The 27,918-nt window shown below is 40.8% G+C and overlaps 1 protein-coding gene across 1 annotated transcript; it reads right to left on the bottom strand.

Annotated features, from left to right (window-relative positions):
- Window positions 1–397: 397 nt before the first annotated feature.
- Window positions 398–26,462, bottom strand: FH (fumarate hydratase). The gene is made up of 10 exons (XM_025877904.2): window positions 26,305–26,462; window positions 18,690–18,824; window positions 15,951–16,061; window positions 14,049–14,225; window positions 11,627–11,809; window positions 9,307–9,472; window positions 7,753–7,956; window positions 6,150–6,277; window positions 3,914–4,067; window positions 398–771 (listed from the first exon to the last, which is right to left on the bottom strand). Exons 1-10 carry the CDS (start codon window positions 26,428–26,430, stop codon window positions 629–631), a joined length of 1,527 nt encoding a protein of 508 aa, XP_025733689.1. The 5' UTR covers window positions 26,431–26,462; the 3' UTR covers window positions 398–628.
- Between the last annotated feature and the right edge of the window lie 1,456 nt (window positions 26,463–27,918).

Genomic DNA, 27,918 nt, shown 5'->3' with positions numbered 1-27,918 from the left:
AGCCCTTCAGTGATAACTGAGCTAAGGTCAGGAGGTGTGTGTCATCGGCACATGGAGTATGTCTGCCCAATTTTTAAACCTGCCCTACTTCCTAACAGACAACGTATGCACATGCACACACGCATGCACATTCTCACACCCCCAAGCTGCAGGGCAAGTGCTCGGTTAGCTTATGCCCCCAAATCACAGGAAAATAAAAGATGTCTAAGTATATGACTTAGGAACAAGGTAACAACTACTTTTTCATTACAGGGGAATTGAAAACAGCACCAGCCAACAAAATTAAAACTCTTTAAAAATTGATATGGCTCTTTTATAAAACAGATGAATAAACACACACACACAGAAATGAGATTCGACTATAATAGTCAATTAACATAAAAGAAAAATGAGTCCGTTTTCTTTGACTTTATACAGTTTAATCACTTCATTTCACACTTTCCAAATTCACTTTGGACCCAGCACATCCTGGGGGGGGTTTTATATATCGACCAAGTTGCTCTGCTAGAGACATTCAAGTTCAGGAGCAGATTCCTTGCACATTCATCCATTTCTGTTTAAGAACAAGAAGGAGTCTTTTTCATTTCTTTTATAGAACATAATTATTTTTATTATAAATTTATTTAAATCACTTTGGACCCAGCATATCCTTAGGTTTCACCCACTCATCAAACTGCTCCGCAGTGAGATAGCCAAGTTCAACAGCAGTCGCCTTTAAGGTTGATCCATTTTTGTGTGCTGTCTTAGCAATCTTTGCCGCCTTGTCATACCCTGAAGAAAACATAAAACGCAGTGCAGGAGTTTGTAGTGAAATCTGGTTTTCTAAAGCAAAAGGTAATCTTTTACTCAACTGAGGCTACTGATCTCTTAAGTAACATTTTTAATCTTAAAAATATTTAACAGGGGCACCTGGGTGGCTCAGTCAGTTAAGCCTCCAAATCTTGATTTCAGCTCAGGTCATGATCTCAGGGTTGTGAGACTGAGCCCCGTGTTGGCTCTACATTAATGCAATGCAGAGTCTGCTTAAGATTCTCTCTCTCCCTCTGCCTCATCCCCATTTGCACTAAATAAAATCTTTAAAAAAAAAATTTAGCAGTGGTTATCTTGAGAGCTGTCATTTCTGATACAGAGTAAAACCTTTACTTTTCTTAAATGATACAGACTTAAACATACCTCACTTTCTACAACAGATTTGTTCCTATGGGCAGTTGGCCACTTCAATGGCCAACTTGTCTTTGGGTTCCCCTGTGCAGGTCTCTGACTAAATGCTAATGTACAATAGTTTTTATTTATTATTTATTTGACAGAGAGAGAGGCAGCAAGAGAGGGAACACAAGCAGGGGGAGTGGGAGAGGGAGAAGCAGGCTTCCCGCCGAGCAGGGAGCCTGATGCAGGGCTCGATCCCAGGACCCTGGGACCATGACCTGAGCCGAAGGCAGATGCTTAACGACTGAGCCACCCAGGCGCCCCTGTACAATAGTTTTTAAAGGATCAAAAGCATTATTACCCAATCTCAATACTACACCGTAGAATAACTCCTATTTTCACAGGGGGAAGAACAAGAAAACAATATAGCACCAAGACATGAAAACATACTTCTGAGTAGCAGACATATGTGTTGTTTCTCGAAACATGTTTAACTGGAAGCAATCGTTCCACGAAAGCATAAGCAGCTAAGTGCTGCAGTGCCCCAGCAAACAGCACCCCTGTGCGGAAGCTGTGGGGACTGGCTCTGAGACAAGGTGGGGGAGGGGGCCCCCGGGGAGGGCCGCACCTGCCAACTGCATCCAGCAGCACTTCACAGTACCCCGACCTCTTCCCAGAGGTCGCAAGGATACAGAGGAAGTTTTAGCACAGATCTGTTTGCGTACCAAAGGCCACAGGTGTGCTGTTTGCCTCAGTTATTTGCCTCTGGAATTAACAGAGGTAAGGGAAGGGACAGCTTTGCAAGTTGTCTTAACACAACCGAAAAAAAGGTCAGAAGGCAAAAGCAAGAAAGTACATAAAAGGATGCCTATGTGGCTCAGTCGGTTTAAGCGTCTGCCTTTGGCTCAGGTCATGATCCCTTGCTTCTCCATCTCCCTCTGCCCCTTCCCTCTGCTTGTTCTCTCTCTCTCAAGTAAATAAAATCTTAAAGAAAAAAGAACAAACAAAAATGAAAACGGGGGCACCTGGGTGGCTCAGTTGGTTAAGCAACTGCCTTCGGCTCAGGTCATGATCCTGGAGTCCCGGGATCGAGTCCCATGTCGGGCTCCCTGCTCAGCAGGGAGTCTGCTTCTCCCTCTGACCCTCTTCCCTCTCGTGCTATCTCTCATTCTCTCTCTCTCAAATAAATAAAATCTTAAAAAAAAAATGAAACCAACAAAGGAGGAAAAAACCCCCAAGTGCCCCCAGATCAGAGGACTATGGTCAAAGAGACAAAAGCCTTGAGGCATCAGGACCGTCAACCAGGCAAGATGTTACGTGCTGGCATGTAACCATTAACCATCTTTGAAACACGTTATGGGCAATTTTAGTACTCACCTGAACTCGTGATTGCGAAGCATGTTGAAAAGGGCATTTACTGATCAGAATAACTTTGAGAAAGAATTGTGTACTCTTATATTGAAGACGTTAGAGTCTAACTCTTATGCTAACCATTCAGCTCTACTCTTTGGGTCCCACAGATGCCTGTCACCAGCCAGCCTGCTCCTCAACAAGCGGGCAGAGAACCCATGACAAGCAGCTACAAGCTCACACTACAGGAGCAAGGTCTGGTTTGCCCACTTATCCTTGTATGGCCTTTACCTCACAGAAAACTGATTCCAAGAAAGAATGACCAATCATTCAGTGTTAGGAGCACTTCTAACTTAAGTCTTCTGACGTACAGATGTGAGGGAACATTTCTCACATAAGCCTTTGGGTTCCCCTGAGTAGCTCCCTGGCTGAATGCTAAAGTACAATAGTTTTTAAAGGATCAAAATATTATTACCAATCTCCACACTACACCACAGAATAGGCTATAACCATAGCTACCTCTCTCTATACATAAGTAGCTCAGAGCTACCTGAAGCACTCAAATGAGCTCTAACTTTATAAAACTGAAATTACCGCTTGATATGAAGCCAATAGTAGAAGATCTGCTTTGAAAATTCAGGATTATAGAAGAATATTTTAAACAGCAACCATATCATGCTAATGACTGTATCATAACTTGTTATAAAACAGAAAATCAAAGAATATATTAACAACCTCAGCTCGGCAGTAAGAAACTGGGAAATGGCTTTCAAGGCACCATAACATAATGCAGCTAAGGCCTCAAAACCTGCAAACTGAATCTTTAGTGAGGATCACTATGGTTAGTCCACAATCCAAGTCAGGATGTTCGAATTTACACAATAAAATATTTATAATTCTGGGAAAGGCTTGCAGTATAAGAGTCATGGTTTTAGATAAAATTTACATTTCCCCCACTTTCCCTATAAGCAATGAATACTACCCTTTTTCTTTGTTCTTATTGGTAACTTCCCATTTCTGAATTGAATAAAACAACAAAATCAAAGTGTATTAGAGCATCTAGAGAAGGCAGAAAAATGAATTCATCCCACATTGCTAATCGGCCAGTGCCACCTAGTGACGCTACCAAGTGAGGGGACCCTTCCCAGGTAGTCTGCAGAATGTTGAGCATCTCAATACCGTTAAGATTTATTTAAGTTTGAACTTCTAAGTTTACCACATTTCAAATAAAATGAAGCATCACTGACAGCATATTAATATATAAACAGTGTCTTTCAACACAATTTCAAATATTTTATGAGATTTTACCAAACAATGCCCAAAAGGAATTTGCTGTCCACCTTGATCCAACAATCTCTTAAAAATATTTTAGCTTTTTAATTCTGTAGTCAAAATGACATTATTCCTTAAACCTTACCTATATGAGGATTAAGAGCTGTCACCAACATTAGAGATTCATTCATCAGCTTGTTGATCCTCTCTGTGTTGGCCTGGATTCCCACAACGCAGTTTTCTGTGAAGGAAACGGCCGCGTCCCCCAGCAGCCGGGCTGAGTGTAACACATTTTTGATCTGTGACAGGAGGGGTGAAGGGGAGAGGGGGAGAGAGAGAAAAAGAGGGGCTTATTGAGCCTAACTTTTCTGTCCAATAATAGATATTATGTGCTGGTTCATAAATGAATACGTAACTTGATAAACATGTAGCTCTCCTACGACTTGTAAAGCACTATGAAACAAATATTGAAAGAAATTATGAACATCTGAGGACACTGAAATCTAAAAGAGGTAAAAGCCATAAATACAAATAACTGGAACCCAAGAGATCCTGTACTGTGAAGAACACAGGTATGAAATGTTAGCAGAGAGAGAAATTAATTCAGTTGCAGGACTACTGGTGAAGTCTATTTGATGGAGGGGACTTAGATAACCAGAGCTGGAAAAAGAATCTTCTGGAAGAGAAGTAAAGATGCGGCAGTTAGAAAGTTCAGCCTGTCTGAGGCAGTCAGTGCAGTGAGGGCTTTCCAGGTCTTAATGGTCACCACGTTTTTAATGCTTAATAAAACAAATATTCCTCAGACCCCTTAAAATAACCTTTCATACAATATTTAAAACAAACATAAAATCAGTTTGCTTTAGCGTTTTTTTTCTTTTGGTAACATTTCCAATATGTGTAAAGATATATCCGCATCCTACTCTCTTTTGGTCTAAAACCTCAGGGTCTGAAAACTACAGTCCCAACAATGGACTCCAGTAGAAGGCTCAGAACTTCAAGGTTTGATCGATACTAATGACTTTAATATAAGGAAATGCTGGGGCGCCTGGGTGGCTCAGTCAGTTAAGCGTCTGCCTTCGGCTCAGGTCATGATCCCAGGGTCCTGGGATCGAGTCCCGCATCGGGCTCCCTCCCTCTCCCTCTGCCCTACCCCCTGCTTGTGCTCTGTCTCTCTCGATCTCGCTCTCTATCTCAAATAAATAAATAAAATCTTAAAAAAAATATAAGGTAAATGTTGATTACCATGATGTATTTTCTATAAAAGATAAAAAATAGACTTTTGATTTTTAAAATAAAAAAATTAGCAAGACATTTGTTGCACACCTACATTTGCCAGGCAGCTGGTATTAACTGTTTGGAATCTGACATGCAAGCAAAAGCTCAGACGTCTGAGTTCTGCTTTGGCCTGTCTTTTATTTTTCATGAGACTGTACATTCCGTGAGGGCAAAAAATTATGTCTTGCTTATTGTTCTATCACTAGTACCCAGTACAGTGCCTGATATAGATTTGACAAATACATTGAATAAATATTCTTAATATTTGTCATTTGCATGTCCTTATCAAATTAAAACCAGACTTTACACAGAGGCTTCTCAGAGGTAATAAACCTCTAATATGTTTTAGATGTAACAATTTACACAAATAAAGGACTCCAAAGGATGACAGCTCTATTTTCTGAAGCTGAGAAAACTGGACGAAAGATCAAGATGATGCCACCTTGCTCCATCTTCATGAAGATGAAGGTAAAGAACAGATTTTAGACACAAATGTTTCCCAGGTATGCGGAAAAGGGAAAACAGATGAAGGAAAGCCAGAGAGGGACAGGGAAGAGCATGGGAGGAGGGTGCTGAGGAAGCCAAAGAGAAGTGTTTCAAGGCCAAGGTCAAGCGTTAGCAGTCTATGGGCCTGCAGGGGTTCCAAATGACCAGGAGAATAATCCAAGGACAAGTCGGGGGCAGAAGCCGTCAGTGGTGAATTTGCCTGAAAGTGAATGCGGGTTATCCTTCTAAGATGGCAGAATTTGAGGGAAGAGAGAAGCAACGTGAGCAGGAGACAGGGCTGAGGGAAGGCTCACGGAGACTGGACTTATTTCGAGGCACCAGCGTCCCCCTCACTGGGTGAGGGACAAGGAGGAAACCCACACCCTGTTCCCAGACTTTTTCTTTCTATTAAATAAAGCAAACCATCAACTTACTTGAGCTAAAAGTCACCTAATTAAATATCCATGCTTAATCTTCTAACACTAACATATGCTTGACTTCCAATTGCTACTCACATCATCCCAGTACCTAACATGAAATCTCTAGGAACCTTCCTGAAGGAAAACACAAGACAATTAGCCTCGAGTCAAACAACGTAGAAGACTGGGCCTCCAGCTTACCATCAATGGCTTGAACACGTTCAGCTCGAAATGGCCGTTGCTGCCCCCGACGGTGACGGCGACGTGGTTGCCCATGACCTGGGCGGCGACCATGCTCAGCGCCTCACACTGGGTCGGGTTCACCTTGCCTTCAAGAGAGCCGCCGAGGAAAGAGTCCACGTCAAACATGCTGGTGGTCTCAGGTGTCAGTCAAGATTAGGTAGTACGTCAATCAACCAAGAAAAGAAGGGAGTCTGACTTCCTTCAATAAAGCAAGTCCCCAACCATCAGGGCTGATACAATGAAGCAAACCAAGCAAAGAGCGAGGGCCGGGCAGCCACAAACTGCAAACCACTCATTCAGCGGCTCCCGCGCCACATGAAATACAGCCCTCCCCATCGCCATGGCTTCTGTTCATCGTGGACATGGGTGTGGAGCCAGGCACTGAGCACGCCACGGTGGGTGATGCAGCACCTGGCCTCCAAGCTCTGGGGAGAGAGCTGGTAATTACAGCAAGGGCGGCGGGGGGGGGGGGGGGGGGGGTAAACCCAGAGAAGCCAACTGCCACAGGAACACTCATAAAAAGAGCACCTCGCTGACACTCGGGAGAGTTCTCAGAGAAAGCGCCCATTAAGCTGGAATTCTCCTTCTCGTCCTAAGTCCACCAACCCTGGGAGCACCCCTCTGACGAGCTCAAGTTTGAACCAGACACCCCAGATTTCTCTGACCAGTACAAGGCAACACACTGGAAAGGTTATTTCTGTATCTGTGAATCTGGGTCTCTCTTTCCTAGGCAATCCCCTTGAATTTGCAGTCAACTAAATGCACATTTTTCAACGTGAACTATTTTAAAATCAGATCTCTTCTCATTCTATACACACGCTCAGATTTAAAAGAATCTATAGTCAGGGCTTTCTTTTTCACTATTAAAAGTCCCCTTGTCAGTCTCAGTCGAACTTAGAGAGGCCTTTCTTTATGAGTCTTGATCCTGTCACCTGGCGTACTGCTGTGTCCTTATCCACTGATGTGACCTGCATGTATTCCCTGCCTTCACCCTCGGTCACCAGTGAAGTGGTGAAGGGGCAGAGCCCTTCAGCCTGCTACCGACACATGCCTCCAGTCTGAAGTCAACTCTTTAGTGTCACTTAAGTGTCACTGTTCACCCACTACATTCGTCTAACAGGGCTACCCACCCGTCCCCGCGGGATTCAGTGAATGTCACAGGAGTCTGTCAAATGACTCGCTAGAATCCAGACAGCCACTGTCTGTGTCACTTCCCTTATCTGACACGCCAAAACCCAAAGCAAAAAATGAAATAACAGGCAGTCGGAATAATTCGTTTCTATTCAACCCAGGCTGATCACTTTAACAGCTGGTTTCAGAATTCTTCTGGCTTGGGATTATGAAAGATGGAATTTACACATTCTCTCACGCAGGAATCAAAACACACACGCCAACTAATTCTCTTTTCCTATACTGTTGGGTGACATTCCCAATTCTGATCACAGGTGGCCCACAGACACGTTTGGGATCATGCTGAACACAAGGAGACACGCTCTGTTCATGAGAGTGCCCGGGTTCTTGTCAAGTTCCAGAGCTAATTATTTCCCAGCTCTGTCCTTACCTGGCATGATACTGCTTCCTGGTTCATTTTCAGGCAAGATCAGCTCTCCCAGACCTGAGCGGGGACCAGACCCCAGAAAGCGAATGTCGTTTGCGATCTTCATCAGACTGCAGGCGGTGGTGTTCATGGCTCCGCTGAGTTCAACCAGAGCATCATGCGCGGCCAGAGCTTCAAATTTATTTGGAGCTGTGACAAAAGGCAAGCCTGAAGAAAAAAAATAACTCTGAGTTAACAGGTAGAATTAAATGTTTTTTTTTCTAATATCAGCAAGTTAAACAGAAAGTTCCAGGTTATGAAAAGCAAAAACAGAAGAAAAATTTTACTTCAAGAAAAAATGCTTATCTTACGATTCAAGCTTTGTCTATGTTTCTTTAAGTCCTGAACCAGTAGGAAGAACCTGGTGATACTAGTGTGTTTAAAGGATAAAGAAACAAGGACAATAAATGCGCTGAAAGAAAAAACATTATTCTTCTGCGAACATGAGTATGATGCCTGACTACTTTTGAGTAAGGAGGAGAAGTAGCTAAAGTTCACTTTATTCCACACTCCTTTCCCAGTACAATTTTTCCCCATCTTAGGCTGTTCTAGTCCCTCCTTTAGTCAGGACCCTACAGATCCCCTGAGAGGGCAGGGGAGTTAGACATTTTCACTCAATGTTGCCTGTGTTCGAAATTTTAAAGATCACATATTCTAATCCCCATAATATAAGTACTTCTCGATTAACACTTGACTGAAAAACAAATCTCGGCTAGACAGCAGTAATGAGCATCATCTAATTATGTCTGCCCTTTCCGCTAGTAACATCTGTATCTGCAGAAGAGTTTTCTGGAGATGACAATTCGGCTCTAATAATAGTTATTATTAATAATTATTATTAATAGTTATTATCGAGAACACAGCACTCTCTCTACTAAAGGAAAAACAAGATTCAAAAAGGTCATTAACTCAGAGAAATATCCCAGTATGATATAGGGAAAAAAGAAATTAAGCCTGTCAGTATCTCAACATATCTACCATTGAAAGGAATGTATCTCGGGCGCCTGGGTGGCTCAGTTGGTTAAGTGACTGCCTTCGGCTCAGGTCATGATCCTGGAGTCCCGGGATCGAGTCCTGCATCGGGCTCCCTGCTCGGCGAGGAGCCTGCTTCTCCCTCTGACCCTCTCCCCTCTCATGTACTCTCTCTCTCTCTCATTCTCACTCTCTCAAATAAATAAATCTTTAAAAAAAAAAAAAGAAAGGAATGTGTCTCAACCATTCACTGATTTTGCCTGCTTTGAAAATGGGCATTCAAAACAGCTTTAAAGGGAAAACTGAGTATCACCATGATAGTAAATAAGCCAGCACTGACAGATTTTAATTGCATACTGTATGAAGCATAGATGGGAAACTTAAAAGGTAAAAGGATTAATACGGCAACTTCTGAAATAGACATAAAACACGTTTGATGGGAAAATACTATTTTTAACTTTAAATTCACAAGAATTCAAAGCAGAAACACCGAGAAAATATAGACCAGTGTAACAAAAGTGAGTCTCGATTCATATTACCGCTGACCTGTGAGTGCAGCCACTCTGGCGGCCACCTTCTCTGCAAAGCCAAGTCTAGTATTTAAGCCCGTGCCGACAGCGGTGCCTCCGGCTGCGAGCTCATAGATCCTGGGCAAGGTGGCTCTTATTCTCGTCATCGCATATTTCACCTGCTGAACATAACCACTGAATTCCTGGAAAGAGAAGGGAATTAAAGGTGAGAACATGTGAGTTCCTAACAGCTTACAAGTGACTCTGCGTTAAACAGAAGTTCTTTTAAATATGTTTCAGGTACTAAATTGTGAGCTACCAAGTGGACTGTGAACCATTTTAATTCATACAATGAACAAAGTATGAGAAGAAGGAGGATTTCATAAACCTATAAGGTGGGACGACGCCACAGAGGATAACATGCAGCCTGTTTATACTCTCTTAATAGAAAGCAAAGAAAAACAACACAGGAAATAAGCTTTAAAAAAGAATGACTTTAGTACATTAAATTACTGGTTTGCTCGAAGGTTTTGTGTGTGTGTGTGTGTGTGTGTGTGTGTGTGTGTGTGTGTGTATCCCAGACAACTTTAAGAAGAAAAACCCTGAATCCTCTCCCAAGACAAATGCAAACACAGACATTTTCTCCACACAATTGCAGTTTAAAAACCTAACAGAGAACAGAAGGATGGTTTAAAAGTATTCAAGAAGCTCAACAGCTCACTGAAGAGCACAAGAAGGTAACCGGCCACAGCAAGACTACAGCTTCAAGATGCAAGTTAATTCTGCTATTAATGTCCCACTGGTTCCCAGAATTTGACACATTTTACAAAAGGGAGAAACAGAATTTATTGTCTGAACACAGCAGGGATCCTTTTAAGAATTATGCAGGTACAAAAGGCATAAGCCAGAACTCAACTGAACAAGCCAGAATACATGGTTACACTACAGTTATCTTTTTCCTGCCTAAAAACACTGAAAAACCATGAATACTTTTGATTAGTATTAGGATATCTTACTGTTTTAAAGAAAACATTTTAGAAGATAGAACTCCTTTCAGGCAGACCTGATTCATCTAATCTAATATCACTACTACATACACCAGCTGGATTCACTTAAGAAGTTTCCTTTTATTGGGGAAAACCTGCATAAACTCAAAAGACAATTCCAATAAAAGCAAATGTAGGTGCTCTGGTAAGGTGAAGTCGAACAGAAAATGGTTTCTGATGTAATTGGTAGAATGATGACTTTACACAGGAGGCTGTCATGGCCCCAAAAGACGTTAGCACGGTGGGTGGTTTTCCACCAGGTGACACACACAAGGAAAACATTAGAAACCAGAGGGACACTCAAAGGTTTCAGACACACACTGCTCCTCTGTAGAAACCATGCCAGGCACTAAGAACATGATGCAAAGAGAAGAGCCTTCGGAGACAACTGAAGTTAGGGAGCTCGCTTCACTCCCAGCACCTGTATTCCACTGAATTTTGTTTTCCTCATTCTTCCATAATGAAATTAAGCTAAGCAATCAAGCTTCTTACAGTGTTCATCTGAACAAGACTACAAATGAGAATCTTTTCGAGTAAGTGGCACTCGCTCACCTCGCCATCACCTGATACCCCTAATTTGTGCAAGTCCTACCTCCCAAACTACAGGAGAGTTTTACTATCAAAAACTATTGCCTGATGTTGATTCCTTTCATGTCCTTCGTGGTGCATGCTGTTAGACATTCTTTGAGGCACTGATCAAGAAACACAAAAATACTTTTTCTGGTATTTTGGGGAAGAGAGTAATACCTCTTTCCCATGTGGCCCAATACAATCTTAGAGGCAGATATGCCTTGCTTAATCAACTTAAAAGTAACTTTTACAGAGCCTACTAATCCAGAGTAAGAGGAAAAGGGAGGCAGGATAATGATCTTGGTGATGACGAAGACAATGGCGACAGCTAATGCCAGTGTGTGTTTATTACTACGTGTTGACAGGGTTCTAAGCCCTTTACATGAACCAATTCTAACCTCCCAACTGGGTTAGGATACAGATGTTATTTTCCTCATTTGAAAGCTCAGAAAACTGAGGCACAGAAAAGCTCACTAATTTTCCCAAGGTCCCGCAGCTTGTACGTAGCAAAGCTAAGCTCTCAACCTGAGCCAACTGCCCCGAGCCTGGCTCATGGTCCACATGCTGTGCTCTTCCCCTCAAAAGGTGTCAATAAAACTCCTGACGGGTTAATGCAGAATAATCTCTGCCACTGAACCGAACTGTTACAACCTGGCTTCTAAACTAGTGTGATTTAGAGGGTAATATGTTGGCCATTTGTACCAATCCCCAACTGAGTCCCATCCACACACGCTCCTCTACCTGCCCGAGGGTGAGAGGGACAGCATCCTGTGTGTGGGTACGCCCAATTTTGATGATATGGGCAAACTCTTTAGATTTTGCATCGAGAGCATCGTGCAGCTTCTGCAGTCCGGGCAGGAGCACCTCATGGACTTCCATGGCGGCGGCGATGTGCATTGCCGTGGGAAATGTGTCGTTCGAGCTCTGTTGGAAAATTTACACAAAATGGTAAAATGTTAAATCAGAAGCAACAAAAAACACACTTGAATGTCTCCACTAAAAATCTCACTAAATGATTATTCAAAACTCATGTCTTTAGTGTTCCATGACATCGATGTGTGGCAAGCCATAGGTCACTTAAGGTCAAAGCAGCAGCAGCTGGGTTTAATGAACCCAGGACTGTAGCCTATACGCCACCTGCTCTTATGTACTATTATCACATCTGCCAGTAAATGACAGCAAAACAACAAGTGCATGTAAGGAGAGCAGTAATAAAATATCTACAGTAATACAGTACAGTCTTTTATTAAACTTGAGTAAAATTCTTGTCAGGTAGTTCATCACTTTAAAAACAGGAAAACCAAGCTCCCAAAGAAATGATGTGACTTGCCAAAACATTTAGGAACTGGCAGAACTGGGGCCTAAGCAGGAAGTCCAAACCCCATGCTCTGTTTTCAACTGGAAACCCCATACTTCTAAATTCTTGTGCTATTTAAAAAAGATGTATTATTTTTGTAACTTTGTACTATGGAAAACGTCAAACCATTTACAAAAATAGAATGAATGGTATAAGGAACACTCATGTAGCTATAACCTAAATTCACAGTGCACACCAATCCTGCTTCCATGTAGCTCCACCCCACTCCTCTGCCCGACTGTTCACACTGGATGACTCTCACATAGATTTCAGACTGCAGTATACATACAAGAGAAGTTTATATTTAAATGCAAGTAATAAGTTTGAAAAATCCTTCCTACAGTAAACTTATGTGAAAAAGCTTCCCCATTAATAAGTAAAAACATGTTAAGTTACATCTAGCACGGGATCTTAATTTCTAAATATTTTCCAGTTAAGATCCTCCAAGAGTTCCCTGGAAAAATGGGTGCTGACAAGGGTTGGGGCAGGGAAACTACATGATGAGCCTGGGGCACCTAGTGGTAGAAGAAAGTAAAGAACTGCTTTATAAAAGAAAAGAAGGGTGGGGGAAGGATGGGGATACATCCAAAGAACACAGGAGCCAACAGAGAGGGCTCCCAAAGCCAGAACAATCCGAGCAACAACATAAATAATAACAGTATTGGATTAGAACCCTAAGAATAGAATAAATATTCACGAGTCCACGTTGATATACATAAACAAATGAAGAAGTGCTGGGGTAGAGAGAAGAGGAACAGATCTTCTTTACAGAAAAGTTCCAATTAATACAAGTAGAAGGAATGAGGGGAGTACAAAATAACCACTAGGACATCACAGTCATAACTGCTACAGGCAAGATCCACTAATGAATGATAACCTTCATGGACAAGTTTAAGGAGAAAGAGGATATTTGCACATCCTCAAAATTACCTATTAATTCTGTGTTGACTTTAACATATGACCAAAAATTCCTTGATATGTCTCCCTTTAGAAAATCAAGTTTAAGTGCAGTGCCCGAGTACAGTTAGGCCTCCACGGCTTACCTCTCACAGGGAATGGAAGGTGGAAAAGCCCACCCGCCTAACCAAGGGGTCGAAGTTCACATCACCAGTCCCAAGTCCTGGTGCTATCATGTACCCCAGCCGTGATGCAGTAAGAGGAGCCCTTCACTTCTCAACAGTCTTCCCAAAATCCAGAGTCTCCAAACCCAAACTGAGGGATGTTCCACAAAATACCTAACCACTTTCAAAAGTGTCAAGGTGACAAAAGACAAGCTGTCAGAGACTGGAGGAGACTAAGGGAACACAGTGACTACTAAATGCAATGTAGCGTGGAATGTATCTTGGAAGAAAAAAGATATTGGTAGAAAGCTAGGGGCATCCTAGCTTTACAGTTAAGGGTGCTGTATACCAATGTTAATTTCATGGTGTGATAAATGTACCAGGGTCATGAAAAATGTTTAACACTAAGGGAAGCTGGGAGAATGGTATACAGGAACTCTGTGTGAAGTATCTTTGTAATTCTTTTATAATTCTAAAATTATTTAAAAATAAAGCATTTTTAAAAAACAAACTAAACAATACAAATACACATACATACTAAATTCAGGTGCCCTAATAGGGATTTTTATGAAGTTTGAGACATTGACCCAAGATTCCTAAAAGAAGCAAGAACGTGTAAGAAGTCCTTTCTACTAAAGAATATAAGCCAAATGAACCTTCCTCGTCAAAAAGCTGATGCCTATTTTACAAGCATAATCTCAGGTATTCTTTTCAATTTATAACAAAGAAAAGATCATATACTGACCTGGCTTTTATTAACATGATCATTGGGATGCACGGGTTTCTTACTACCAAGTTCACCTCCTAGCATTTCAATTGCTCTATTGCTAATGACTTCATTTACATTCATATTTGTCTGGGTTCCTGATCCAGTCTGCCATACCACAAGAGGAAAGTGATCATTTAATTTACCTTCGGCTACCTGCAGAAAAAAAAAAAAGTTTAAAAAATGAGTTTTTAAAAATAAGAAATAGTCGATATCCATTTAGCTACTGTGATCAGCTATGATTAAGGAGTCACCTATCAAGTGCTATTACAAAGATGCTCACTTTCCTCATGTGCTAAATGATTTACTGATGGTGCCACACAGCTCGTGGTTGTCCAGTGACTCCAAGCTTCTGCAGCATCCATGTTCCAACCATCGCTACTTTACAAAGTGAAAGGTTATCTACCCTGAAAGACAACAATTTCATGGATTGCACGTGAAAACTGAATCAAAGCCATCTTTCTTCTGTATTTCCAACTGCCTCCTCTAATGATATCCAGATAGGGCCACCTGTTAAGGCTGGCACACGTGTTTTTAGATACATTTACTGTGGTCCTCAGTGGGAATACCCCACAGATGTTACAGGTGGAGTTAGCATGATAATGAACGAGTTACTTGAAAGTGAGTTTGCTAATAGCTACTTCACCGCACAGATGTCCAATGAGTAGCAACTGCCAAGAGTACAAACATAGTCCAGACTTATCCCTGTTTCTGTGATATAATTTTCTGTGTTTGTGAATTATAAGCTTTCTAACAGAATAGGTGCTTAACTTCATCTTCTAGAATGATTTTAGCTTAAAAAAAATCAGTACACACCTTAGAAAAGTATCACCTTAAACAATTACTCCATTTTAAAGTAAAATTTTTTCCTGGTTATATAATAGATGTTCAGTGTGGAACATTTTGAGAAGTGAGAAAAGTGTAAGTTATGATAACCCTACCCCTCAGACACAGTGACTCTTGGCATTTTGGCTTCTCCCTTTAGGCTTGCCCCAAGCAATGTGTGTGCACATTTGCACACAGAAAAACACATGTTTTCTGTTATTTTCCAAACACAATTAGGATCATAAAATACATACATTTTGATACTTCCCGACCCCATACTTGCTATACAGTAGGCTCTATCATAGGACATTCTTAAGAAACTAATTTTCTATGGCTCTACTATATAATTTATATAAGCATGTGTTATGGTCGGGTATGGTCTAATGTGTTATCATCATAAAAAGTACTGCAATGAACAACATTGTAAATACAGGTTTTTAGCCATTATCTCTGACTACTTCCTTAAGATTATGTAAGTGAATTAGTGAAATTACATTCTCCATACATATCATCAAATAATCGACTAGTTTTAAAAGGAATCATTTATACATAAAATAAAAAATCAAATATAAGTTTAACAATGTCTCTTCAAGTTTTCTTTAAACTGTAAAAATTAAAAGGGAAAGTCAAGAGATTTAAAAATAAAAGGTACGGGGTGCCTGGGTGGCGCAGTCGGTTAAGCGTCTGACTTTTGATTTCAGCTCAGGCTGTGATCTCAGGGTTGTGAGATCGAGTGCCGCATGTGCAAATGACTTGAGACTCTCTCTCCTTCTGTCCTCCCGCCCCCACTCTCTCTCTTTCTAAAATAAATAAATCAATCTTTAAAAAAATAAAGAAAAAATAAAAAAATAAAAGGTAAAGCATCATCCAGAAACTTTTGCCACAGTATTTTAAGCACCATATTAATATCTTTACCAAACAAGAATGCTGCCACCCTACCTTGAAATTTATTAACTTAGGAATTCAGTGCCCCTATTCCCTGCCAGAGCCTGACGTCATCTAGTGGAGACGTGGATCTGAATCCACTGAGTAAACAGCACACTTATCACCTCCTACCTCATCTGCTGCCTTCATTATGGCCTCAGCAATCTTTGAATCAAGACCATAATCCTGGTTTACTTCAGCAGCCGCTCGCTTCAAGATGCCAAAAGCTTTAATAACTGGGATCTAAAATTAATCAGAAAAATATCTCAAAATTGCAAGTTGCATTAAGCATAAAAATTTAAGATTATTATTTTATGCAAGTGCAAAAACTGTACAAAAACACTAATGTAAGTAATGCTACAGTAACACTAAGATTACAGATAGGTATGTAATGAACCAAGATTCATCATGTATCTGTTTAGGGAACCAAACAAAAGCAAGTAGGTTGACTCTTAATACGTGCATGTGTCTGCCCCCCCTGCCCACAAACACATACACACACACACACACACACACACACACACACACAATGTACCACTTTTTTATGACACATTATAATGGACATGCGTTTATTTCATATATATAAACACAAATGGCACTCATTTCACCAGCAAGCACCATTTATTTTCCCTCACTGGATCTCATGCCACATTATAATTTTTCCTAATATTTAACTGCCACATAAGTTCAAAATAACCATACTAAATGGGTATCATTTCACCCCAAAGTCAAAAAGCAAGTTATTCTAGTAGTCAATGAGGCTTTGACACTCAAGTCACTGGAATGTCCCTCAGAGTATTTCTTTAAACCCAGGGTACTATATACACACTTGGGGCTGACGGCTTCTGATGTATCTATCCCGATTTCAAACGCTTTCAGTTTGCAGATCTTTTCACTCCCTGCTCTGAATCACCTCACCAAATTTAAAGGGATGAGATTCAGCAACTTTTGATGATACTTCAATGAAGTGGCATCTGGTTTTTGTAAGACGAGAGAATCCTGTATTCTTGCCCAAACTAATAATGCAGACTGTAGTCTGGATTGCACACGAGGTTTGAAGGGGGAAAGTGCAAGGGAGGAAGGAGGGGTGGGGAGAAAAGAGCACAGGAGAAGCTAGTCCTCAAGGAGAATCAAGGTGGAAAACAAAGCAAAGGAGGGAACTGGACAAAGCTGGGCCGAAGAGAGGACAAGCTGAGGGTCAAACAGAGGAGGAAATAACGAGAACATCTATGTTTTGAGTTCTAAGAAACTAGAATTAAAACATTCTGAAATGTTTTACCTAATGGGATAGAAACAAATGGCACATAGCACTAGAAACTTAAAATCTTTAAACATGACAGGGATGGGAATTTCAGTTTGGACAGGGGCACACTGCAGCGGTGGCTTCAACCGCTGCCGCACTCGTAACCGATGGCCTCTGCTCTGGCCGTCCCAACGCAGTGTCTACAGACTCAGAACACGGAGAGGGTCACAGCACAGTTTCACTGACTACAATTACAACAAAACGGTAAAACGTCACTGGGGAGAAAAGAAGGGTCTCATTATTACGTTACTCATGTTAGAAGTTCATAATCTTTTTTGGTTTTGTTTTCCTTTGGACCTCAGGTACCCTTGCTGCCTGAAGCAGGACCATTAAAACTGAGCCGTGCTTACTCCTACCAAGAGTGCTTAGCGCGGACCTCCTTGGTCCCAGGAGTTGAACTAGATGAGGACATTTTAGGATCAGCTGCTACCTTTTGTCACCTAACCATGTCGTCTGACCCTAGTTTACCTCAGCACCAAGCTGACTGTCGGTGGCAATGACAAAAAGATTTTCTTCAAAGAGTCAGCTGCCTGTTGTAAAATTGTATTAAGCCTGTAAAGATTCAATTGTAAAGGCTTAGGAATGAGCTAAAATATGGAAGTGAAAATGACTTTAAGACAAAAAGTCTATTTAGAAGACAGCTATCAAACAGTATCTTCCTGGATGAAGCCTGGCTACTTCTAGGCTCCTAGCCCATCCTGCACCCTGGCACTGACTACTGTTGATACTGCAGCTGGGCTCCAGCACCATCTGTAAGCTATTCCACCGATTCTGTGCACTCTCTGACATCTCGGAAGCCAAGATGCATCATCATATAATCAATGGCAGGGCACAACTCTGACAGCCTTTTTCTTTCTTAGTGCTACATACTGGTGCATCTTCTAACTGAAGTCATCTTAGATTTAATGAAATATGGCAGAAAGTTTTCTAATGCTTCAATCATTCATGTGGCCTTGCACAGATACTTATGTATTATCTATTATAAGGCAGATATGGTGAAGAATAATATTTTTATGTATTTGTGTATACTTTTCTGGAAACTAAAACCAAGATAGAAAGTATTATATTAAAGAAAAATCTGTTTTCTTTTAAATCAGTTTTAAAAAAATCAGTCTTAAATCAGTGTAAAAAACTAAGTATTAAAACTAAAAATGTTTAAACTAAAATTCTAGTAAAAATCTGAAAAAACCCAGCAAAGATAAAAAGACAAATCATGGGATGCCTGGGTGGCTCAGGCAGTTAAGCGTCCAACTCCTGATTTCAGCTCAGGTCTTGATCTCAGGGTCTAGAGTTCAAGCCCTGCACTGGGCTCCACACTGGGCATGGAGCCTAATTAGGGAAAAAAAAAATCACTTAGTTCTATCAAATAAAGCCCTAAAATATTCAAACTCACAGCTCAAAGTAACAATACTAAACTTCAAAAAGTTCTTTGATAGTTTAAAGAGAAACATGCTATTACTCACAAAGCCAATTCCATAATAACTTCTTATTTTAACTCTGTAAAATATTTATTTATAAAATAAAGTGACTCATTTGAATAAAGCCAACACTTCCATAAAACCACTTACTGGCATGCGTTCTGTCACACCTCCAATCTTAAAATTCATTGTAGATCTCACAGTCTGGGCGCCATAATACTTATCATTCGGGACCTTGAGTTCACCAAAGGTGTCAAACTCTATCCTAAAGGAATTTTGGCTTGCCTAAAGAGAAAAAATAAGACACTGTTATAGCTTGAAAAGAGACTGAGTATCAAAACAACAATAACCTGGGGCACCTGGGTGGCTCAGTCATTAAGCGTCTGCCTTTGGCTCAGGTCATGATCCCAGGGTCCTGGGATAGAGCCCCATGTCGGGCTCCCTGCTCTGTGGGAAGCCTGCTTCTCCCTCTCCCTCTGCCTTTCCCCCTGCCTCTCCCACTACGTGTGCTCTCTCTCTGTGTCTCAAATGAATAAATAAAATCTTTAAAAAAACAAAACAAAACAATAACCTATTAGCTGGAAGGGGAAAGAATCTTTAATAAGTACTACAAAGACAAAAAAATCCCACTGGATTCTCATTCCACTCTCCAGTTCTTTTCTTGACAAACTTCTATCAATTTTTTTTTTTTTGAGTATAGTTGACATGCACAATGTTACGCTAGTTTCAGGTGTATAACATGGTGACTCAACAATTCTAGGTCCTGCTATGCTTGCCACAGTGTAGCTACCACCTGTCACCACGCGTTATTACCACACCATCCACTATATTCCTTATGCTGTACCTTCTACCCCATGACTTACTTCATTCCATATTTGGAAGCCTGTACCTCCCACTCCCCTTCATCCATTTTGCCCATCTCCTCCTCCCCCCACCCCCCCGGGCAACCATCAGTTTGTTCTCTATATTTATGGGTCTGCTTCTGTTTTGTTTATTCATTTGTTTTGATTTTTAAATTCCACATATAAATGAACTCATAGGGTATTCGTCTTTCTCTGACTTATTTCACCTAGCACGATACCCCTCTAGGTCCATCCATGTCATTGCAAATGGCAAGATCTCATCTTTTTTATGGCTGAGTAATATTCCATTGCATATATATACCACACCTTCTTTACCCACTGGGCTGCTTCCATAATTTGGCTATTGTAAATAATGCTGCAATAAACACGGGGGTGCATCTATCTTTTTGAATTAATGTTTTTGCTTTCTTTGGGTAAATATCCAGTAGTAGAATTACTGAATCATATGGTATCTCTAATTTTTTCAGGAACCTCCATACCATTTCTCCCCAGTGGCTACACCAGTTTGCATTCCCACCAACAGCACAAGAGGGTTCCTTTTTCTCTACACCCTCACCAACACTTGTTATTTATTTATTTTTTTAAGATTTTATTTATTTGACAGAGAGAGACAGCGAGAGAGGGAACACTAGCAGGGGGAGTGGGAGAGGGAGAAGCAGGCTCCCCGCTGAGCAGGGAGCCCGACGCGGGGCTCAATCCCAGGACCCTGAGATCATGACCTGAGCCGAAGGCAGTCACTTAACCAACTGAGCCACCCAGGCACCCCTGCACCTGTTATTTCTTATCTTTTTGATTCTAGTCATTCTGACAGGTGGAAGGTGATATATAACTGTGGTTTTTTGTTCCTTGACAAATAGTGATGTTGAGCATCCTTTCATGCCTCTGTTGGCCACCTGTACATCTTCTTTGGAAAAATGTCTATTGAGGTCCTCTGCTCATTTTTCAATAAAATTATTTGTTGTTTTTTTGGGGGGGGGTGTTGAGTTGTATAAGTTCTCTATTTTGGATTTAACCCCCTATCAGATATCATTTGCAAATAATGCAGATGTTGAAGACAGACTGTAGAATTCACACACTATGCAGAAGATAAAGGAAAGCCTCTGAAGTAAAAATAGTAATCTTTTCCAATTCAGGAGTATACCTCTTATTGGTCAAGGTTTAGCCAATTCAGTGTACTTGGGTTAATCTCTATTTCACTGGGAACTTTAGAAAATGGTCTAAGAATGATACTTTAAAAAGTGTAAATATTAGATATTTAAGCAGAGCTTCACCATGGTCTATAAATACTAAGTAAGTGCCACAGCACGGTGAGATATAAACATCCCAGGCTTTGCAGTCAAACAGCCCCCCACATAGTAGCTGTGTCACCTTCAGCAAGTCAGTTTTTCTCATCTATAAATTAAATGTAGAGATAAGGGAGGATGGGCTAGGTCAGTTCTCAAGCTTTTCAGGGCAATGGAACCCTTCGAGGATATGAAGAAAGCTATGGATCCTTTCTCTAGAAAAATGAACATAAATACATATATGAAAAACCTTACATATGATTTTAGGGAGTTTATATCTTGAAGCCAATCCACCACCCAGAATAAGAACCCATGATCCAAAGTCCCTTTTATGGAGACCCTAGGATTCTAACCAAGTACCTCAACTTCTGCTAATAAGAAAGTTAACAACTGCTCAACAAATATTTTAGAATAGTATAAAAAAAGATTTACTGCAAAACACTAAAAAGTTGGAATTTACAGGGAACAATTTATATCAAGGAGACTTCAGAAAGATACTCAGAGCTTTAATTAATGTGCATTAATTATGAAATAAACATGGTCAGATGATTCAAAAGATTTAAAAATCCCTAGCCGAGTAATCCTGTTTTAGTAAATAGTCCTCTGAAAAATTTAATTTGTAGTCATCTTCTGGGACCAGACAGATTTACAAAACCCTTTATATGTTACAAAGCCTTTTGGATTGCAGAAACAGAAAAGTATCATTGTATCTAGGTAGAAATACAGTAGTATTACCAATGAGGTACATTTTTCTTCTATGTCTAAAAGTCTGCAGAGGACTGGCCTAAGCCAACAAGCAGCAACAGCTAATAAAAATAATCATACCTCAGCATTTACTGTGCTAATGTAGCAAATTCTTTCCAAGCATCACCTTACTTGACTTTCAAAACCACTCCAGGAGATTTTACTATTACCATCTCCATCTCAGAGGAAACACTGGGGTTTGGAGAGATTAATCTCAGGGATTACCCACTTAGAGAAAGGAAGGGCCTGAAACCCTCAAACCTTGGACTGTCGAAACCTGAAAGCTGTTTGGATTACTACTTTTTTGTTACTACTTCCAAAAGCCAAGAAACGGAGGGAGTAACTTCAGATTGGCCACAACCAGCCCTTGAGTTGTACCCCTAACCCTGGAGAATAAAAGGAGGTGAAGATGTGTAGTTAGATTTTTCTCTAGCAGGGCTTGGTTACACTTGACACCACTATACACCCACTTGCTTCCTACCCTGTAGATCAAAAGCACCTGGGGTTTTCTAGCTCAAATGCACAAATAAAAATATGTTGCATTATGATCTTTGTTTTAGATAGCCTAAGGAAATATCCACATATGTTAAAGTAGACTTTGGCCCAGCAACACCAGCAAGGGCAGCAGTGACATTGGACACATAAGCTACGTTTTCTTCCTCTCATCACCTCGTTACATGACAGCAACAAGATGCCAGCTCCAAAGGGAGGTCAGTTTCCATCAGTCACTTGAGGAATCAGGTTCAGCTCCTTGGATTTACATCATCGCTTTCTGTGTTCAAAATGATCAATTTTTCATTATAAAACAGCAATAACTTTGTCCTCTAAGTAACTGGTTTCTATGGTAAAACTCAGATCCATTCAGGTACTTGAAAAGATCTAGATGAATATATTTTACTATGTTCTTCAGCATAAACCTGAACAATTTTTTAATCCCAAATCAAGAAACAACAACCTCAATCAAATTCTAGGAGCTTGACGGTGATCATTAAAACGTGCAGAAGTCAACTGTGGCTGAAATCACAATGTCACCAAAAATTCAAAAAATATTCTTACTGTCCCTATAATAAAAATCAAATCCCAAATTTGCAACAATAAACACTGTTTGCAGCAGCTTAGGTAGCTAATAACAAACTGTTGCAAGAAGCCAGTTATCTCTTTATTTGAACCCCAGCAAATATATAGGTCGCATAAATTTGTAAAATAGAACCTGAAGGGATGCTGTAAAATTCTTTGTAAGGCACCAGGAATTAGAGAAAACTATCTGTCAGAGGAGGCTATGTTTATGCGGGGTCAGCATCTATTAGAGAAGCTCATATATATATAATACATATATATTAACGTATAGAGAGAGAGAGAAAGGAACTATGAACCAGGTAACTTTGCCAATCTCTTCATTCTTCTCAAAAACCTACAGAAGCCAAATTTCTTTAAATGTTCTTTACAGTAATCCACAGACAGTAAATAGTCCACTGAAAAATTTAATTTGTAGTCATCTTCTGGGACCAGACAGATTTACAAAACCCTTTATATGTTACAAAGCCTTTTGGATTGCAGAAATAGAAAAGTATCATTGTATCTAGGTATAAATACAGTAGTATTTATTACAGTAAATACAGTAGTATTACCAATGAGGCACATTTTTTTTCTATGTCTAAAGTCTGCAGAGGACTGGCCTAAGCCAACAAGCAGCAACAGCTAATAAAAATAATCATACCTCAGCATATGATTGGTTGTGGCCAATTTGAAGTTACTCCCTCCGTTCCTTGGCTTTTGGAAGTAGTAACAAAAAAGTAGTAATCCAAACAGCTTTTAAGTCTACTTTATACAGTGATCTGGTACATACATAAACACATGCATATATGCACACAAGGCTGAAACAAAAACTTCACAAAACAGCACGAAATATTTTTCTTCTATGCTGTTCTATTCTGTCAAAATAATAATAATGTTGGTAACTACCCACTACACTGATTTCACCATCCACTAATGAGTCCACCTAAGGTCTGAAAAGCACTCGTGTTGTTTTCAAGATTTTCCACATTATTGTGTACATTATCTTTTCCCAGTGGCTTGGGCAAGAAAAGGAGGAATGCTCATCCTGAATTAATGAGAAAATGATCAGTGCTTTTGATGAAAAATGAAATGATGAATGGCATCTCTTAAATATATGTTTTTAATTCATACAACATAATCCACTATTACAAAAAACTAGTGTTTCTGAAAACCGTGCCTTCATATGCCATAATTCAGAAAGAGTTTCTAGCAGAAGGCAGTTTATCACTTCAGGGTAACGCCATGGTTTAAGGAGTTTAACTGGCCAGGCATGGGGCAGGCACAAAGTGCAATTTGCCATGGGTTCCTGTGAGATCCGTGCTCATTTCAAATCACCTCCCTTTCTGGAGAAGCATGAAGGGTAATGGTCGTGTTCACTGCAGTCTTATTGTCATTAGGCCCTAGAAATACAAAGTACTATTGTAAGCAGCTGCTAACCCCAGGAACCTCCGAAATTAATGAGGTGTTCTCAAAATCTGAATGCCAGTCTAAACCTGAAAGGTCAAAAATATGGGCCTTGAGTCTCTAAGATGTTCCCACGTACATTCATGTGTATGATAAACATTAACTAAACCATGAAATCTCCTAAAGAAATAAAATGCCTTTCAGATTCTGTTTAAAGTGGGTTAAAAGAATATTTCAGTATTCAAGAAAATCCAAATCATTTCTCATGTAAAAGGACTATCCAAAGATATAAAAATCCACTATTTGACTTCATTGTGTTCGGGTTTCTGGTTTCTTTCTGAAAAAGTCTGTCTGGTCTTAAAATGTGGGTACTAAGGAGGGCACGTGTTGTGATGAGCACTGGGTGTTATACGCAACTAATGAATCACTGAACACTACATCAAAAACTAATGATGTACTACACAGTGGCTAAATGAACATAATAATAATAAAAAGGATTTCTCAAATTCATAAACTTTTGCTTCCTTCTAAAAAAAAATGTAGGGTGACCACCAAGTCTTGCAATACTGGCAAATACATAATAAATGTTCTATTGATATCACATTGCAATACAGAAGATATTATCTGTTTCCAGACTTTACAGCCATTCTGCAGATCATTAAAGAAATAAAGAAAAGTGACTTTAAAAGATGTAGGGCTTCCCTATCCATCATGCTAGCCAAGCAGCATCAAAGCTGCACAATTATAATTGTTCTCCATTAGACACTCTTACTCTCACGGCACTATTTCTCCTGGGTAGTTTTTATCACACGGTAACTAACTGTGCATCATTTCTTTGCTTATTAAATCTCCCCTGCTAGTCTCTAAACTCTATGCCTGTAACGACTGTCTTTTTCATAGGGCCCAATACATAGCAGGCATTCAATAAACACGTTATCTTCCTACTGGATAAACATTTGTGTTCTTTTAGATAAAAGGTAACTTAGGGCATTTAGGGTTATGTAAATTCTCAACAGTAGCAATAAGAAAAACTCCATAAAATCAACACAGAGATTTTGGAGTGGAGCTTAAAGGGCAAGAGATGTATTTAGAATTTGGGGGGGAATCTATCTTCATTTGATCTTAGCTATCATTACAACACTAAAAGCAAGGCAGTGCTATTTCTTGAACATTTAAAGCGGGACAGATTCAGTTCTCCAGTCTCTGAGTCCCTTTTACAAAACACTAAATTAGTAAAAACTACATAAATTTTTAAAAGGCTCTAAAATGCATTAAAATTATTAGAGCAGGGAGTTGCAGAAACATAAAGCACTCCTGATTTTGTAGTTTCAAGCATAGTAATGCCATGAAATTAGCTTCAAGTTTATAGTTCAGAAAATATCGTGGGCCTTTGAATTACGCTAGATGGAGGCACTAATTTAATGAGCACTCACTATTTCCCAAACACAAAGTACTTTCACATGGGCAATCTTGCTGGGTACCTGCTCTTATTTCCATTTTACATGCAGAAACCGAGGCACAAAGACAAGCTGCCCTAAACTCCGAGTAGCAGCGTAGGATGTGAAATCACATCTGACTGCAAAGCTCATACTACAGCACAGTGAACTGTGCAGAACTGTTAACTCTTCCTAAATCACATCTATTTTCCAAACTTTTCCTAACAACCCACGTGTGCATAAGTATTTATAATGCTCGTTAAAGCCCAAATTACTGAAGGTGCTACTCTAAAGAGCAAAAGACTTGAACCCGGACCTTGTTAAATTCCTTAGGTCTTTTTGAATAAAAAGTACTGACTTAGCTACAGATAGATCTTATCCAATCTCCCCTAACATACTTCAGGACACTCTGTCCCTCTCCACAAGTTTCAAGTTTTACAAAAGTGGGGGAAACCACAGTCAGCCTAACAAACGAAATAGGCAATTTTCATGAAAAGCAAACTCTTTTAAGTTCCTGAGAACCTTCAACCCCACCTGGAGGCCTGAAAGCAGATCACCACACAGCGGTGATAAGAAGCCACAGGTCAGAGGCGACCATCAGCAGCCGGCCTGCTAAGGGGCAGGGGAGGCAGCGGCCCTCGCCCCCGCCTCCCAGCCCGGCACAGTCCCCAGGGCAGCGGCCAGGGTGGGGGCCTCCGCACCAGCAGGAGCGCAGCAGTAACCGCCGCCGGGGCACCCCTCACACCCCACCCGCCCGGGAACGCCCGCGGGAGCCCAGCAGGACCCTAGCCGCCGGATACCGTCCCTGTCCCAGCGCTCACTCGGGGCGCAGGCGGCACGGCGAGGCCCGGAAGCCGGGCACGCAGCCCAAGCCGGGCTCTGCCGGGACGCCCCGGGAATCCCTCTCGCCTGCCCGGCCGGCTAGCGAAGGGCTGAAGGTCACCGCTGGGAGGCCGGGGCTCGGACGGCCCGCGCTCACCATTCGGGCGAAGTTCGGGGGCCGCAGTGGGAGGACGGCCGCCGCTCTGAAGCCGGTCGCTGAGGCTGAGCCTGGAGGCCGCACGCGACGACGCGAGCGCGCGAGGAGCCGGACCGCGCGATACATGGTGCAACGGGAGCCTGGGTAGAATTTGGGGGTGGTTGAGGCCACGCCTCCGCGAGGGCTGTCAGACCCCGTCCCGCCCACGGCGCCTCACTCTGGTCCAGTCAGCAGCCTCAAGCCCAGCGGGTGGGGCGGGACCAATCGTGAATGGCCAGTAAAGAGTGAGGAGGCGGGCTTAACTTCCTTGTTGTGGAGCGGACCTTTGAAGCCCTCGGATTCATGGGAAACTAGTGAGAAGGGAATTATGGGAAAGGGGGTTCAGGTTACTCTTTGAAACAGTTTGATCGCTGTGTGAGGCAAGAGGCCTGGAGAATTAGCTAATGAATGAATCAGTGGTTTGGTCAATGACATATTCTAGGAAGAAGTCTTTATCATGTAATCACTCATTACTGGTTCTTTCTTTGAAATCTTTTAAAATTTCTTCCAGATTACACCACAATATAGAAATTGTGGAAATCGAAGCAAAGTATAAAGGATGAAATAGCAATTATCTATAACGCCGACACTTAAAAAAGTCATTTTGAGGTCTCTGCAGTTTCCTTTCTCTTCTAAACGGGTACACTTAAGAACTGTCTTTTAAAGTGTAGTGAGGAAGATGTCTATAAGTATAGGTGATTTTAAATTTTTGTTATTTACATTTACGTTCTACAAGTTTTTTGCATTGATAATATATGCATATTCATATTAAAAGCATATTGTTTTAGTATAATAGGTGATGACAGAAAAGCACGAACTGATACTAAATTGCTTCTGACCCACAGTTTTATCTCTTCTTACTTCTCTTGTCTGTTGCTTGAAACCAGATGACAGTTAATGATGAAAGAAAACCACTGGATGATGTCTAGAAGTCAAAAGTCCAGGACCTGCAAAGCCAAGCTTATAAGAGTTAGTCTTTGCCAAACCTCTGGGTAACACTGCTTATGTTATTTTGTGGCTTATGAATTTGACTCATATATATTTAAAATATGAGAATTTAAATAAGAGAGCATGATAGTTGCACTACAATCAAAACTCTAAAACCTCACATGAACTCTTTATACCTCAGTGTCTCTTCCCTCTGTCAACTGATGATTCAGAAAATATTAGACTACTTGATGAAAAAGTGAAACCAACAGTTACTTAGAAGTTAGAAAGAAGGAAAGAAATTCAGAATCAAAAGATAATGCAATGGTTTTAGGAAACAATGAACCACCTATCCCACATGCTTAGGCTTCTCACCATTAAAAGGCAACACGAAGTTTAGTGTGAAGATAGTCGTGTTAGTGTTGTCATCAGTTTGACAGAAAACTGCAAGAACATTTACTAACAATCACTATCACTTCCTAGAAAATGCTAATGTTTTGATGCATTTGCTCCATATCCTTTGTAAAATAAAAGAGAACAAATTACTGATATTAGAGAGGCGTTTTCTTCCCATCCTCCCAGAAACTATCATTATTTTGCTATCCTTTTCAGTTCACCAGTGTATTTTTTTGCTTTGCATATTGATAT

Source organism: Callorhinus ursinus, unplaced genomic scaffold, assembly GCF_003265705.2.
Source record: "Callorhinus ursinus isolate GAN/ISIS: 27379988/994484 unplaced genomic scaffold, GSC_fseal_2.0 scaffold13, whole genome shotgun sequence".
Classification (NCBI taxonomy): domain Eukaryota; kingdom Metazoa; phylum Chordata; class Mammalia; order Carnivora; family Otariidae; genus Callorhinus; species Callorhinus ursinus.
This window is presented reverse-complemented; position numbering and strand designations above follow the sequence as displayed.

Excerpts from the sequence above, each read along its gene's own strand:
- FH (XM_025877904.2), bottom strand. The coding sequence starts at position 26,430 with ATGTATCGCGCGGTCCGGCTCCTCGCGCGCTCGCGTCGTCGCGTGCGG. Across the intron at positions 18,825-26,304 it reads CCCCGAACTTCGCCCGAATG|GCAAGCCAAAATTCCTTTAG; the intron begins GTGAGCGCGGGC and ends TTTTCTCTTTAG. Across the intron at positions 14,226-15,950 it reads TAATGAAGGCAGCAGATGAG|GTAGCCGAAGGTAAATTAAA; the intron begins GTAGGAGGTGAT and ends TTTTTTCTGCAG.